Source organism: Bos taurus, chromosome 2 (genome assembly GCF_002263795.3).
Source record: "Bos taurus isolate L1 Dominette 01449 registration number 42190680 breed Hereford chromosome 2, ARS-UCD2.0, whole genome shotgun sequence".
In the NCBI taxonomy this organism is placed as follows: Eukaryota; Metazoa; Chordata; class Mammalia; order Artiodactyla; family Bovidae; genus Bos; species Bos taurus.
The window spans coordinates 85,675,724-85,693,143 of record NC_037329.1 but is presented as its reverse complement, the minus strand read 5'-3'; the positions used below and the strand labels follow the sequence as shown (position 1 = coordinate 85,693,143).

The following is a 17,420-nucleotide window of genomic DNA, read 5'->3' as shown; positions in this document are numbered from 1 at the left end:
CATGCGAAGAGTTGACTCATTGGAAAAGACTCTGATGCTGGGAGGGATTGGGGGCAGGAGGAGAAGGGGACGACAGAGGATGAGATGGCTGGATCACATCACCGACTCGATGGACATGAGTTTGGGTGAACTCCGGGAGTTGGTGATGGACAGAGAAGCCCGGCGTGCTGCGATTCATGGGGTCGCAAAGAGTCAGACACAACTGAGCGACTGAACTGAACTGAAATGAACTGATACCAATATATTTATTCTACTCAAATTTATTGAATATACATTAGGTGCCAGAAACCTGCCAGGCTTTGTGGACAGTATAGAAAATTGCATGAGACTCAGACCTTTGTCCAAACAGCTTACTGTTTATAAAATTTGACATTGTTTATGTCTATAAGGACTCTGTATAATCATAAAGAATTACTTTTCCATGAGTAATTTATGACCACTTAATGCAATGCACATTTGAAAGTAAGAAAAACAAATATTGGAGGCGACCATTTTTAAGGCACATGTATCCTATTTCTTCTCATCTTTTCCATGTGCCAAAGTGCATGTTTCTGTTTCTTAAACAGGGTTGAAGCGACCTTTTGTAAAAGGAGAAAGTCATAAAAAGTAGAAATAAAGTGACTATAGATGCCATCTCCAGTTCACCATGTGTGATATCCCATGACAGTTCCTCCCTCTGTCTGCTATTTCTGTATCTCAAATAGGAGAGCCTACCGTGGAGTGTCATCCAACAAGGCCTGCAGTCCTAAGGCCGAGTGTTCCCCTCAGGAGGAATGCCAGCATCCTTACACATTCTTGTTCATTAAAAAAGAAACCAAGGCTTTGAAACAGCACCACTCACAGTGTGGCTTGTGACTAGTCTGAGATTTGGTCTTTCCCGTGGTGACTTGAGTGAGCATTCAGAAACTTTTAGAAAAATTTGATAAAGTAATTTCATGGCTGCGAAACTTAATAAGAAAATGAGTTTATAATTTGTATCTTCATCTTTTTTTTCATTTTGTTATTCTAATTATGCATGAGGAATTTGAAATAATTAAAAAAAACTTGTCCTTCACCGCAACTAGTTTGAGAAGCACTGTTTAAGTATCCTTTCTTGGTTCAGAAAGTGTTCAGCTCCCCATTCCCCACATAGCTTCTTTTTCACCTAGTAAATTTCTGTCAGAACAAACTCCTAGCTGTAATTTTTAGCCAGTGGGTAATACAGGAAAAAGACTTCTTTTGATTACAAAAATCATTGATTCCCTCAATAACCATAGAATTACTTCCTCTTCAAGGTAAAATGCTTTCAAGTTAAAATTTTTGAAATAAAAATGCAACTTTAAAAAAAGGAATTATAGTCTTTTTAAATCAAAGCTTCATTTTTGTGAAAATATTACTTTACATTTATATTAAATGCATGCATCCATTTTTGCAGGCTAAAACTTCAGAATTTAAAATGTAAATAAGTAAGGGAGAATTAACATTTAAGAGTATTTATGTCAGGATACTTGCCTGATACTGTCCACTGAGTAAGCTCTGGGCTAGGAGAAAATGCAGGGGCCCTTAAGACAGCCAGGCTGGCAAACCATCTTTAGCCATCATGACTATAAAATGAAGCTGCCTGTCAAATGAGGGTCAGTCCAGATGACCCTTGAGGCCTTTTCTAATTCTGTATCCTGTATCTCTGTGCATTTGATTCCATAGCCATTTTTTACTACTTGCGTTTTCATTTCAGAAATGGGTTGTTTGGTAGCTAAGTCATGTCCAACTCTTTGCGACCCCATGAATTACAGCACACCAGGCTTCCCTGTCCTTCACTATCTCCTTGAGTTTGCTCAAACTCATGTCCATTCAATCAGTGATGCCGTCTAACTATCTCATCCACTGCTGCCCTCTGTTCCTCTTGCTCTCAATCTTTTCCAGCATCAGGGTCTTTGCCAATGAGTCCATCATGGTCTTTCCCAGTAAAAAAGGGTTAATCCTTGGAAATCAACCAAGAACCCCTCCTTTGTATAACTAAGCATTCCTTGATAGAGTCCCTTCTTGTCAAGTAAGGTGAAACGGCAATTCATTACCTTGGTAGATATTTTAAAAAAATGAAAAATGGCAAAGTTGAAACATTTCATAAAAGTGGAGAAATAAATGTAGTGGTCATTCTAGATGTCTGTGAGCTGTGAAAGTGAGTGTTGGTACAAAAGTCAGTCAGTTCAGTTGCCCAGTCATGTTCGACTCTTTGCAACCCCATCATCTGCAGCTAGCCAGGCTTTCCTATCCATCACCAACTCCCAGAGCTTGCACAAACTCATGTCCATCCAGTTGGTGATGCCATCCAGCCATCTCATCCTCTGTCGTCCCCTTCTCCTCCTTCCTTTAATCTTTCCCAGCATCAGGGTCTTTTCCAATGAGTCAGTTCTTCGCATCAGGTGCCCAAAGTATTGGAGCTTCAGCTTCAGTACTTCCAATGAATATTCAGGACTGATTTCCTTGAGCATTGACTGGTTGGATCTCCTTTGCAGTCCAGAGGACTCTCAAGAGTCTTTTCCAACACCACGGTTCAAAAGTATCAATTATTCGGTGCTCAGCTTTCTTTATAGTCCAACTCTCACATCCATACAAGACTACAGGAAAAACTATAGCTTTGACTAGATGGACCTTTGTCGGCAAAGTAATGTCTCTGCTTTTTAATACGCTGTCTTGGTTGGTCATAGCTTTTCTTTCAAGGAGCAAGCATCTTTTAATTTCACGGCTGCAGTCACCATCTGCAGTGATTTTGGAGCTCAAGAAAATAAAGTCCGCTTTGTTTCCATTATTTCCCCATCTATTTGTCATGAAGTGATGGGACTGGATGCCATGATCTTAGTTTTTTGAATGTTGTGCTTTAAGCCAGCTTTTTCACTCCTCTTTCAATTTCACCAAGAGGCTCTTTAGTTCCTCTTCATTTTCTGCCATAAGGGTGGTGTCATCTGCATATCTGAGGTGATTGATATTTCTCCAGCAATCTTGATTCCAGCTTGTGCTTCATCCAGCCCAGCATTTCTCATGATGTACTCTGCATATAACTTAAATAAGCAGGGTGACGATATACAGCCTTGACATAATCTTTTTCCTATTTGGAATCAGTCTGTTGTTCCACGTCCGGTTCTAAGTGTTGCTTCTAGACCTGCATACAGATTTCTCAGGAGGCAGGTAAGGTGGTCTGGTATTCCCATCTCTTGAAAAATTTTCCACAGTTTGTTGTGATCCACACAGTCAAAGGCTTTGGCATAGTCAATAAAACAGAAGTAGATGAGCTGAAACGCTCCTGCTTTTTCTGTGACCCAACAGATGTTCACATTTTGATCTCTGGTTCCTCTGCCATTTCTAAAACCAGCTTGAACATCTGGAAGTTCACAGTTCACATACTATTGAAGCCTAGCTTGGAGAATTTTGAGCATTACTTTGCTAGGGTGTGAGATGAGTGCAATTGTGCAGTGGTTTAAGCATTCTTTGGCATTGCCTTTCTTTGGGGTTGGAATGAAAACTGACCTTTTCCAGTCCTGTGGCCACTGCTGAGTTTTCCAAATTTGCTGGCATATTGAGTGGAGCCCTTTTGCAGCATCATCTTTTGGAATTCCATCACCTCCACTAGCTTTGTTTGTAGTGATGCTTCCTAAGGCCCACTTGACTTCACATTCCAGGATGTCTGGCTCTAGGTGAGTGATCACACCATTGTGATTATTTGGGTCATGAAGATCTATTTTGTATAGTTCTTCTGTATATTCTTGCCACCTCTTTTTAATATCTTCTGCTTCTGTTAGGTCCATACCATTTCTGTCCTTTATTGTGCCCATCTTTGAATGAAATGTTTCCTTGGTATCTCTAAATTTCTTGAAGAGATCTCTAGTCTTTCCCATTCTATTGTTTTCCTCTATTTCTTTGCACCAATCACTGAGAAAGGCTTTCTTATCTCTCCTTGCTATTCTTTGGAATTCTGCATTCAGATGAGTATTTCTTTCCTTTTCTCCTTTGCCTTTAGCTTCTCTTCTTTTCACAACTATTTGTAAGGCCTCCTCAGACGACCATTTTGCCTTTTTGCATTTCTTTTTTTTTGGGGGATGGTCTTGATCACTTATTCTTGGGGATAGTCTTGATCAAGGTAAAATGAGCACTCACGTGAAAATTACCTAAAGTTCACATGAAACGAAATATATTAGAGTCAACCCAATTCTTTTTTTTTTTCCTCTGTCTGATCAATGAACTTGAACCTTTTCCTTATAAATTTTTAGGTATAACCCAGTTGTTGGTCAGGGCACCTAGCCTTCTAAACAGATACGACTGACTAGAAACTACATACCACACCTTGTACAAAGTCTAATATTCTCCAAAAGATTCCACAGAATTCCTGGAGATACAAGTTTTGGTTGTCTGGGTCCACAAGCCTGCGCCTGGTGCTTTCATTGGGGTTCTTCTCTTCCCTCTCGGCCTGTTTACTCTGTTTCCACACAGATGTACACCTCTGCCCAAGGTTGCAGGCCCATGTCCTCTCTTCAATCTGTCCTCATCTCTATTTTCCTGCCAAGCTCTCAATGCTTCTCACTCTATTATGCAGAGCGATGTAAGTGTGTTTGGCCCCACAAAACCTTCCCCACAAAACTCACTATAGACCCACCACTGCATAGCAGGGGCTGAACTCAGAGACCTGTGAATGTTGACATAGGACCTGCCCTCCTTTACAAGACTATTTGGACTTAGCACAGTATTTTTTTGTACTAGTAGACAATAAAATTTGATTTTAAGCAGATTTGATTGTACTTTGTGACAGTTCAAACAGGGAGCTAGGCCAGGTGGTCTGCAAACCTTTTCAGTAAAGGGGGAGATTGTTGTTGTTTAGTCACTAAGTCATGTCTCTGACTCTTTGCAACCACATGGACTGTAGCCCACCAGACTCCTCTGTCCATGGGATTTCCTGGGCAAGAATAATTCCTTCTTGGAAATAATGCCATTTCCTTCTACAGGGGTTCTTCCCTACGCAGGGATCCAAACCACATCTCCTGCATTGCAGGTAGATTCTTTACTGCTGAGCCACCAGGGAAGCCCACAAGTAGAGACAGTAAATATTTTTAGGCTTTGATGGCTGCATGTAGTTTTGTCGTGAATACTCAATTCTGCTATTACAGTTTAAAGCAAATAGATAATATGTAAGCAAATAAATGAGGCTGTGTTTTAGTAAAACTTTATTTACAAAACTAAACCAAGACATATCTGTGATTAAAATATTTTTAGCAGTATTGTTTACTTAAGAATACAGTTTTTCCTCTCCTAAACTATAAAAGCACTTATGTAAAAACTAGAACTGGCATGTATATTTTCTTTGCTTAAACTATTGCTGTGTATACAATGCAAATCATTCTTAAATATTCATTTAAAAGTAGGGCCTCTGTTAGGTAATATCTCAGTCACCTAGTCAGAGTTACTCTAAAAGCAATCACATCGTGTTACCTTTAAAAAACAAGTTTCTCATGAATTGGCCTTATAGTATAAATTTGTAAAATGTCTATCCTGAATTTACATAATATTTAATGCAAAGCAGGAATCGATACAAGATTAGTAAAATAATATACATGGCAAAGGTATTAAAGTGACAGTATGTATTGTTATTTTGCTGTGTGAAAAGAATATTAGTATTGCTTTGAAATGGTTATCTCCAGCACTTTTTGGCCATGTATCTGCAAAACTTTCAGCATGTGTCCTCAGAGTATGCATCTCATTTATTTATAAATTATATGTAAGAACTATTATCTTAGCTAATATTTCAAGGCAGTGTACTTAGGGAGAGGCTTTTCATTTGTCATAGTCTTAAATAACCATATAGATAATAGACTTCTGATGATTTCTCTGTTTGGGCCAAGCTCTTGTCAGATCTGATTAAATTTGTCATTACTTTTACCTTGTAATGTGGGTAATAGAAAACTTTTACTCGGAGTAGAGGTGTCAACTCTGTGACTTTCACATGATTTATGATTGCATTGGTTATTATCATCTTTAATCTGTGGATTCCTTGCATAAATCTTAAACATCTTTGGGTGTTTTAGTTTAAGGAACAGATTACAATCTGTATATGGACTTGGTAGGTTATCACTGTGTCTTTTTAAAAAAATTTTATTTATAGTATTTATTTGGTTATACCAGGTCTTAATTGTGGCATGTGGGATCTTTAGCTACAACATGTAGAATCTTTAGTTGCAGCACGTGAGATCTAGCTCCCTGACCAGAGATCAAACCCAAGCCCCCTGCATTGGGAGTGCAGTCCTTGCCACTGGACCAGCAAGAAGCCCTATCACTGTGCATTTCAGTGTACTCAAAGAAGGCTGAGCACTGAAGAACTGATGCTTTCAAACTGTGGTGCTAGAGAAGGCTCTTGAGAATCCCCTGGACAACCAGGAGATCAAATCAGTCCATCCTAAAGGAAATCAACCCTGAATATTCATTGGAAGGACTAATGCTGAATGTGAAGCTCCAATACTTTGGCTTCCTGATGTGAAGAGCCGACTCATTGGAAAAGACCCTGATGCTGGGAAGGACTGAGGGCAGGAAGAGAAGGGGTGACAGAGGATGAGATGGTTCAGTGGCATCATCAACTCAATGGACACAAGTTTGAGCAAACTCTGGGAGATAGTGAAAGACAGGGAAGTCTGGTGTGCTGCAGTCCATGGGTTTGCAAAGAAATCAGACACATCTGAGGGACTGAACAACAACAAGACATCTAGCTGGAAGTTAAATACCAGTTAAAATGCTTTCCTTTTTAAAGAAATAAAATTTAAATAAATGTTCCAATATTTTCTTTGCATATCACAATTGTACATCTACATACTGCACAATTTGAGATGAAAATTGATAAAAATACTATTTTTCTCTTATTTAATTCTTCACACTTATATTGTGATCTAGCTTTTCTTTTATTGTTTACTCACCTAGTTTTTAGGGTCTGTGTGTGTATGTGTTTGTATATGTGTGTGCTTGGTCATGTCCAACTCTTTGTGTCCCCTTGGACTGTAGCCTGCCAGGCTCCTCTGTCCATGTGATTTTTCAGGCAAGAATATTAGAGTGGGTTGCCATTTTCTTCTCCAGGGGATTTTTTAGCGTAGAGCCTGATTAATGTTTCCTTCAGTCTTCCATAGTTGTAGTAGTGTTTTTCACATAGTAAGTGAGTATTAATAATACATGTACTTTCCTGGTTAAGACTGCAGTCCTTATAACGGGGGGCATGAGTTTGATCCCTGGTCAGATACCACATTCTGCATCACATGGCCCAAATAAATAAATAAATAATAAAAATACATGTGAATGCTTATAAAAAATGCATGTACTCATTTCACACTAAAATAGGCTCAAGGAATATTTAATAGTCATTACTTTATTTTTAGTCATGGTCTCTTTGGCCTAAGGAAAGCTTATGCTTTGAATGGAAACCTTTGGAAGTTTTATTGGGTTTGGAGTTGTGCTGGCACTCTTGGCCTAAAAGAAAAGGGGTAGAATGACTCTCTATCTGTGCCACTCTCTCTGTCTTCATCCCATATGACCTTGGTTGTCTACATTGAGCTAGCCTGTGAGGGTCTAGTAAAGCATCTTATACCCAGTAAGGATTGGCTGAACATTTGTCCGTGACCTCTGTAAACTCTGCTTTTATTTTAGGAAGCAGTACAAGTATTGATTAAGCACTCAGCTGATGTCAATGCAAGGGACAAGAACTGGCAGACCCCCCTCCACGTGGCAGCAGCCAATAAGGCTGTTAAGTGTGCAGAAGTCATCATTCCCCTGCTGAGCAGCGTCAATGTCTCTGACCGAGGGGGTCGCACAGCCTTGCACCATGCTGCTCTGAATGGCCATGTGGAGGTGAGTGTCCTCATCACTGGAATAAGAATCTTCCCCACAGACTCTCTTAGCCCCGCATGGAACCTAAATTTCATCACTGAGGCCTTAGAAACCTTAGGTAGTTGCCTATTTTTAAATTTAGAGCCACAGTAAATTGAAAAAGTAGACAACACCTCAGTTTTTCCCTCTGACACACATGCCACAGGTTAGCTGAGGTATCTTCCTACTTTGAACTTCAGATCGCTGACCTGCCTTTAGATTGGATGTTAAGTTGGGCCAGATCACCTGCTGAGGGTAAGGACCGCTCACCATTACAGAGTATACATTTGATTTCTTTCTTGGTTATCTTTCAGATGGTCAATTTACTGTTGGCTAAAGGGGCAAACATCAATGCGTTTGACAAGAAGGATCGACGTGCTCTGCACTGGGCAGCTTATATGGGTAAGGATTCCATGAATGGAGAGCAAAGTGCAGATCATCTGAACTGATGAAGCTTCAAGTTTCTCACTGACCGTGTAGATTTTCTCTTGGGTGAGCCTGACTTCTTGTCAAGCTTGGGATCCAATTGAATTAAGATTCAGTCCCTTTTACTGGCACACATAGAGCACTCTAGTTGGGCAGTAGCTTCATCAGGGATTTATTTATCCTACAAAGAGCAGGAGAGATGAATCATGGCATGGACTTCATTGAATGTATTTCAATCTGGGTTGGAAAGCTGCACAAATTGTGCTTATGTTAACTTTTTATGGCAGCAAAATAAAGTGTTTAAAAAGAAGGAGGACTGGCTAGCAAAGCAAGGATGTAAATTTCATTTGTCTTTTTATTTATAAATACTCCTGAAAGAAACAAAAAGGAAGGAAGGAAGGACAGCATCCTGGCTGGCATGTAGAGGTGACTGGAGTCACTGTGCGTGATTCTGTTACTCCACTGCCAACAGAGCTGGGGCTTGCTCCTTATTTCTGCCGGCTCAGGTGCAGAAGACAAAGGCAGATGTTCTGTTTCTGTGCTTTTCTCATCACGTTTGTTGGCACTAGTACCCCGACAAGTGAGAGCCCTCCTAGAGTTTATTTTCAGTGTGGACTTGTGGGAAATGTAGAATTAAGATCCTTCCTTTGTGTTTCTGATTGGAGAACATCCTGCAATTAGGAAAGCAGACAGAATTCTACCAGCTCCAAGTTATAAACATTCTGACTGCCCATCACAACACAGGAGATTGTGTGGTAAATTATGGATGATCTACACAAGGGGACAGTATGGAGTAACTACAGCAATGATGTTGTCAGTATTTTTTTTTTTTTTAACATAGAAAGATTCTGTGACTATGTTAAGTGAAAACAGATCATATAATAGTACAGTTTAAATCATACAACCTCATTTTTGTAAAAAAGATCTCTAAAATAAATACAATCTTGAAAAAGCAGTCTGGGATGTATTAAACACTGAAATATTAAACTGAATATCTCAAGGAAATGGATGATTTTGGTTTCCTTTTAACACCTTTTTGCTTTTTCTTAATCCTTTTAAACAAGCCTACAGACCTTTTATTATCATAAAAAACAATAATGGTAATTGTAGGGAGAAAAAGAATGGATTGGGGCAGAGCTGAAATAAATTATGTGAGTATAGATGAGTCTGAGTGAATTTTGGGGCTTAAAAAACAGAACCTTGAGATTTTGCAAGCATACCATTTTTTACAAGGTGAAATGGACTTTTGAATTAACTGAAACAAGTTAGATGCCTGCATGGTCCTTGCCGGACTGGAGCCAGTGATCGTTTCCCAGATGATGTTTAGGCAGAGCATACATTAAGCTAGTGTGACATTATACTCAAAGAACGTGGCCTTTTGCATTTGTTCTTGGCTGATACATAGCTAAAAGTGTTCGTCACTCAGTTGTGTCCGACTCTTTGTGACCCTGTGGACTGTAGCCTGCCAGGCTCCTCTGTCCATGGGATTCTCCAGGCAGGAGTACTGGAGTGGGTTGCCATTTCCTTCTCCGATATATACTTAAAACATGTATAAAATTGCTAAAAGAAGTTAAGTTATATTTTTGTGTGTCATAAGGATGCAAGTAGGGAAACATATAGAGATGACTGTCCTTGTGAACTAAAGGTCAAAACAAGGACAAAGAGCTTAAGATAGCATCACCACTAGCCAAGACCAGTCTCTCTCTCTGTCTCTCTCTGTCTGTCTCCCTGTCTCTCTTTCTCTCTCTGTCTCTCTAGGCTCTGAAGCCACTACGCATCTTCTACCCTTCAGTTATCAACAATGTTTAGAGCAATGATCTTAAAGCATGGAACAATCTTTAGTCAGAAAATAAAGGTCAGATACATTTATCATTGTATGTGTAGCAAAATAGACAACAAAGAAAAATAGTCTTGAAAATATGCCAACAAGAGTTGAAACTAGTTTTCCATTTAGTCAGTAATTCATGAGAACACTTTGAAGTTGAACCATATAAAGGTGCCATTTTTGTGGGTTCAAAAAAGGGTGAAACAGTAGCAGTTTCATGTGATTTAACATATGGAGTTGTTCTGATTAATTGACTTTTTTTTCCTTTAGTTTTTCCAGACCAAATTGTCATTGTTAGACTTTTCATTGAAGAATGGCAATTGGTTTCAAAAGCATTGTTTTCATTTTAACACAATTTTTTTAGTGTCTGGTTCTAACATATTTTTAGGACTTTGTCATTATCCGTAAATAAGCGTGGATCTCCTTAAAGAGAAGGCTCACATATGAATCATATTCTTTCTTCCCACAGGATTTACATGATACCTGACAGGCTGGCTATTTGCCATGAACCACCTTTTACACCGGAGAAGGCAATGGCACCCCACTCCCGCACTCTTGCCTGGAAAATTCCATGGACGGAGGAGCCTGGTGGGCCGCAGTCCATGGGGTTGCTAAGAGTCAGACAAGACTCAGCGACTTCACTTTCACTTTCATGCATTGGAGAAGGAAATGGCAACCCACTCCAGTGTTCTTGCCTGGAGAATCCCAGGGACAGGGGAGCCTCGTGCGCTGCCGTCTATGTGGTCGCACAGAGTCAGACACGTCTGAAGCGACTTAGCAGCAGCAGCAGCAGCTTTTACACATAGCTTAGGAAAATGCTGGTGGCAATGAAAGAGGATGGTGATAACTTAGGTGGAATGAATTGTCAAATTGTCCTAGGAAGGTTAACCATGTTTTCTGCTGCTTTGTTTGTAAGGCCACCTGGACGTCGTGGCGTTGCTCGTTAACCATGGTGCAGAAGTGACGTGTAAGGATAAGAAGGGCTATACGCCCCTGCACGCCGCAGCCTCCAACGGACAGATCAATGTTGTCAAGCATCTTCTGAATCTGGGGGTGGAGGTGAGCTATGATTCAGGCATCGTCCCACGGTACATTTGTGGGTTTTCTGTTGTTCTGAAATCCTGTTTGCCTTTTAATTCAAGAGGGGGAAAACCCCTCATTTCTTAGCATCCTGTTTTTTTTTAGTTTACATGGGCAACTGATGAAGGGCAATCGGGGCATATGCTAAGTAGTAGAAAACGAGAAACAGACCAACTTTCTATATCAACATAGATAGAGAAATATTTAAGCATATATGATATATGATAAATATTGACCAGTCGTTTTTAAAAGACTGGCTAGGGTTCCTCATCCCACCTTTAGAACCTTCTAAATTGAAGCTTCCAAGCAGAAATGAATGAATAAATGGCAGGGACAAACACGCTGAGTTGGAGAAGTTGACTTGACCCTAATCTCCTCGGGTAGCAGGGCAGGAGCAGTGGCGAGGTTGTCCTGGAGGAAAGGAAAACTAAGTTGTCGTACTGAGATGGTGATGGTGAGACACAGGAGTCATGGCTGTCTGGGCAAAGCAGGAGAGAGGTAGGGGTTAAATACACGGCCCAAACACCAGAACTTGGCCTTGAGGGGGGTCAGACAGCAGAGCCAAACCTGAGGGTTCTGAGTTCAGGCCCCACGGCAGCTCTCTGAGCAGCCCGCAACCTTCCCTCTTCTGTTCACCATTGAGTTTCAAGGTCTTTTCTTTTTTTTTTTTTAATTTTATTTTATTTTTAAACTTTACAATATTGTATTAGTTTTGCCAAATATCGAAATGAATCCGCCACAGGTATACAGCATTTTGAGACAGGTTTGCATTTCATTTTACCCTTTACCTAGCTGAGAAATATCTTCCCACAAGTTAAAGCCTGGTCATTCTCATGTTTTGCTGATCTTTATCTCCAGGCTAAAGCCTTCCCGGGATGACCACCCTGGGGCAAGAGTAAGCTCTGAATAATCACGCTGACAGAAGGATATTTCCTTTCTCCAGCACAGCTAGTAGGCTTTTGGTGGGAAATGGGAGTATATTGGCTCCAGTGATTTTCATCACCCATATTGGGCTCATTTGCAGATCGATGAAATCAACGTGTATGGAAACACAGCTCTCCACTTGGCCTGCTACAATGGGCAGGATGCTGTAGTCAACGAGCTGACCGACTACGGTGCTAATGTGAACCAGCCCAACAACAGCGGGTTCACCCCGTTGCATTTTGCTGCTGCCTCCACACACGGTGCTCTGTGTCTTGAACTATTAGTAAACAACGGGGCGGATGTTAACATCCAGGTAGGACTCTCTCAGTCTTCTTCCTTCAGTGTTAAATACCTTTGCATTGAGCCTCTGAGCAAAAGCACCTGCTGTCAATTACAAAGAGTAAATTATAACTGCGAGCATCCTGACTCTCACAGCCTTATCCTGTCCTGGCACACGGTGGAAACTTATGCAGCCGTGGTGGTGCCACTGCCGTGGTGCCACGGCACTGACTCTAGTTATGTGACCTTGGGAGCTTAGTGAATTCACCAGAGTAAACACTGGGTCTCAGGCATGTTGACTTGGCCTAGATTCTAATACTGAAGTGAATGTTGAGCTGATAGAGCAGAGCTGCTGAGAATGAAAAGGAAGCCTAACCTAATGATATCAGTTATGTTCCCAACCCATGTGACCCTCCAAGAAGTTTCACAAATGCCTTTCTGGAGTACACTCCAGATAGTAGCTGCCATTATGTGATACTAATCTGATTTTAATGGTAATTCCTTTACTCAGCAAACTGACTGATGACTACCTAGTGTCCTCTGTTTGATACTGGGTGTATACTCCAAGGTGCCCTTAAGGAATTTACAGTATGGCAAGGAGATAATGTACTCAGATAATCATGAGGCAAGACAGAATGCCATGAGTGACGTGAGGGATTAATAAAATGCTGCAAACCATAAGAAGGAAGTGTTGACTTGCTTTTTGCTTGGACATTACAACTGGAGATTGCTGTTGAGCTGAAGATTGATATCAGTTGAGATGAAGAGAGATAGAGTTTGAGGGAGGATGTTCCATATGGAAAGAATGGCATTAGCAAAGGGTTTGAGAGGTGTCAGTAGGTAAACTTTAGATAACTGTTAGTTCACTCACTCTAACAGATAACCAAGAGGAACATCTGTAGGCAGCCTTCACGATCCAGGTTACATCACTTGGATGCATTCAGATTGTAGCAGAGTATCCTGACTTATCCCAAGTGACCTTGTTCGCATCCTCAGCTCTCCTTCTCCCAAACACACAGGAATTCTAAATCAAAGACCCAGTGTATTCTGTCTCTGCTTTTGAAAAATTGTAATTTCCAAGATTTAATTTCAAGAATATTGGATCATTTTATTTTAATGACCTTCTCTATTCACTATTAAAATCCTTTTATGTTTTTTCATTTAATTTATAATAGTGGGGAAATATGAGACAAATTTTCAGAATAGTAGTTTATTGTGATTGAGCAGACTGCAAATCATATGAAAGAAAGGAGTCAGGAACAAGCCAAAATGTGACCTGACCAAGAATGAGCACTTATCTACTGGCCAAGGAGTTTGGGTTTCTATAGGCTATGGAAGCCACTAGTCATTGCGGAGGTCACATGATCAGAACTGAAGCTTAGGAACAGTAATCTGGCCACAGAACACTAGAGACAGAAAACATAAAATGAAAAATGTGTATATATATATATATATATATATATATATGTTTATATGACTACATATAGATTTTAAACTTTTATATAACAGAACAACAACAAAAAAGAAGCAAAAACCTTAACATAAAGTTAAAAGGGGAACAACTCAGAAATTTTTCTGCAATATACATAAGAAAGATTTAACATATTTAATATATAAGAACTCATAAAAATCAAAAAGAAAACATCTGACAATCTGCTAGAGAATATGGACAAAGGCAGATCACGAAAGAGAGGATACAGTATCCATTAAATTTATGAAAAAATGTTCAGTATCACCAGTCACCAGAGAAATGCAAACTAATACTTTTATAATCAGTTCAGTTCAGTTCAGTCACTCAGTCGTGTCCGACTCTTTGCGACCCCATGAATCGCAGCACTCCAGGCCTCCCTGTCTATCACCAACTCCCGGAGTTCACTGAGACTCAGGTCCATCAAGTCAGTGATGCCATCCAGCCATCTCATCCTCTGTCGTCCCCTTCTCCTCCTGCCCCCAATCCCTCCCAGCATCAGAGTCTTTTCCAATGAGTCAACTCTTCGCATGAGGTGGCCAAAGTATTGGAGTCTCAGCTTTAGCATCAGTCCTTCCAAAGAACACCCAGGACTGATCTCCTTTTGAATGGACTGGTTGGATCTCCTTGCAGTCCAAGGGACTCTCAAGAGTCTTCTCCAATACCACAGTTCAAAAGCATCAATTCTTTGGTGCTCAGCTTTCTTCACAGTCCAACTTTCACATTCATATATGACCACTGGAAAAACCATAGCCTTGACTTGATGGACCTTTGTTGGCAAAGTAATGTCTCTGCTTTTTAATGTGCTATCTAGGTTGGTCATAACTTTTATAATACTAGTACATTAATATTTGCCTTTAAAATTGGCAATGTAATCAATGAAATATTAAAATGTAAGATCATTAAGTAAGTATGATCAGTTTTTGAATTTCAGAAAGTGTGCATCTATGTATGTGCATAGGAAGAGAGTAATATCTGAAATACATATCAATATCCTAGCAACAGTTATCACTCCAAAATTATGATTTGGGTTTTTTAGTTCCTTTTCAATATAATTGTTTTAATCATATTGTGATGCAATGAGCATGTGTTATTTTCATATCCAAAAGAATAAAAAGCTATTTTCATTAAAAAAAAAAAAAAATTCAGATATAGTGGACCTGGGGAGGTGACAAGTAGAGGATAACTGGAAGTCAATAGAACAGGCCTAGATAAAAGGATAAGAGGTAATAAGGACAGGGAATGGGCACAGTCAACAAAGGGAGAGGATTTGCAGAGAGGAAATCAATGGGATTTGGTTGGACGGGAGATGGAAGAGAATTGAAATCTGGCTAAGGAGAGGTAGGTAGTACAGCATAATGATTCAGTGTCCAGTTCTGGGGCGAGACTGCCTAGAATCTCACCCTGGTCTTGACTTTTAGTAAATATATAGTCATAAACAACTTCTCTGTGCATCTCAGTTTATCTGTAAAATTAGGGAAACAATAGTGTCTTCTAAATGGAACCGTTGTGAGGATTAAAGTTATTTCACATAAGTTACTTGGAACAATGCTGGCCATATAGGAAGTACTCCATAAATGTTTTTTAAATTTATTTATTTTTAACTGGAGGATAATTGCTTTACAATATTGTATTGGTTTCTGCCATATATCAACATGAATCAGCCACAGGTATACGTATATCCCCTCCCTCTCATAAATGATTATTGTTATTAAGAAGGATGTCAGGAGAAAGAGGAGGCGTAGGAGGTAAAACTAGTGAGTTTAGTTCTTGAGAAGCTGATATTGAGCCTTTGATACAGCCAGTACAAGAAAACCAATAGTGGAGAGCAGTGGAGAACAGAAGAACATGCATAGGTTGCCTCATTCATGCAGAGGTGATTGATAGTGGAAACCGGGAGAAAATGCTGAAATCATCTAGGGAGAGAGTACCTCATAGCACGAGTAGAGAAGGGGATGCAGGTCTCTAGTAACTCTTTATTCTCAGGATCAGCTCTTTACTCTCAGGATCAGCAGGAGGAGGAAGAACTAAAAAAAGAGATGAAAAGAGAGAGAAGATAGGAGAAGGAAACAGGAGAAGTAGTGTCTTTGTGAAGCTAGAATGCAGATGGAAATGAAAAAGTAAACTAGATGAAAAGAATTTCAGAGTTCTAGATCTTGTAAAGGGGCTCCATCCAAGGTCCTATGTGGAGGTAAGATGAAGGTCTTTAGTGGCAACAAAGAGACCTGGGTGGGGGAAGGAGCCAACATGTGCGGTTAAAGTCCTAGAGGACGGTGGTGAGAAGACAGGAGGCAAAGAGGTGGCTCAACCACCAGTATCCCCAAGACTTGTGACACTTTTCTTGCCTTTCTGGTGCCTGAGGGACATACTGTGGATCCTCCAAAGGAAGGAATGTTATTGAAATTAAAGTATCTTCACCAGGCTTACTTAATTGATTCACAGGGTTATCTGATGCTCTCCATTGCCTCTGTAAAACATGCCAACTGATGTTTTCAGTGTGCCTGATACTGAAGCTGGAAGGCCACTTTCTGCCGCACATACCTACTTCTCCCAGATAACTGGTTAGTGGCCAGTTCAGATTGGATAAGGGACTTCAACTAAGTATAGTGCCTTGGTTTATGGCAGTCTTTTCTTCTCCTGCACAAAATGGACATGGAAACATAGCTACTTTAATAGTTATTTTTTCCTGTAGACTGCTAATTATCAATAGAGTTTAAGAGGCACCATTAAAAAAAGAAAAGTCTTAGACTTGTGTTTATGTATTATCTAATCTGTGTAAATGGGATTTTGAATCAAATCTAGCCTTCTCCCTCAGCCTCCCTTCATCTTCTCTATCTACATAGGAATTCTCTTGACTCTTTATTAGTTATCCCAGATTCTCTCTGGATGCATGGATCGTCTAATGTTTCCATGGAGCCGTTCAGTCTGAGTGGAGGTTGTTATCTCTCTGCACCACATTGCCCTTGGATTTTGAAAGTGTTTGTAGATTGCAAGACAATTTGTATTTGTTTAGATTTGTCAAAGTTCGAAGAAAATAGCATATTGAAGTGTAGCCAATTCCTATTCACATGTTCACTTTGTTTTCCTCTGTCCTCCCAAAATACTAAGAGTGTCATCTTGATGAGAAATTTCAAGATGATGGAGATGAGAGAAAGGCTGTGTGTCTGACATGCATTTTAAAGCCCCTCATTTTGCTTAAATTGACCATGGCCCTGTCTTTGATTTAGAATATAGTGATGTCAGAGAGCTTAATTATTATAAAATAATAGAGACACAATACTTTATACAATAAACTGTTGACAGTTTACTTGTTTTTTGCAAATAGGAAGAACATGAGGAAATATGAAATAATTTCTCTTCTCTAGTAGAGACCACGTTGTTATTTCTGTAGCATCTCAAGGCTCTTCTTGGAAGCTTTCAAACTAAGCTTTAAAGAAGATAGTTACATATGGCTACACTGGATATGACTTAGAAAGATAGGTTCAGAAATCACCATTGCCAGGTTGCCTACCTTCTGGTCACTAACATTCCACCTGCCTATGGTCTCAA

The 17,420-nt window shown here is 39.9% G+C and overlaps 1 protein-coding gene across 10 annotated transcripts in view; it reads left to right on the top strand.

Annotated features, from left to right (window-relative positions):
- Nucleotides 1–17,420, top strand: part of ANKRD44 (ankyrin repeat domain 44) — a 311,687-nt gene that overhangs the window by 184,073 nt on the left and 110,194 nt on the right. For all 10 annotated transcript variants that reach the window (XM_015458628.3, XM_015458622.3, XM_015458620.3 and 7 more), the window contains 4 exons: nucleotides 7,651–7,851; nucleotides 8,184–8,271; nucleotides 11,037–11,179; nucleotides 12,225–12,437. In XM_015458628.3, the coding sequence (XP_015314114.2) occupies nucleotides 7,651–7,851; nucleotides 8,184–8,271; nucleotides 11,037–11,179; nucleotides 12,225–12,437 (645 nt within the window). The remainder of the gene's footprint in view (nucleotides 1–7,650; nucleotides 7,852–8,183; nucleotides 8,272–11,036; nucleotides 11,180–12,224; nucleotides 12,438–17,420) is intronic.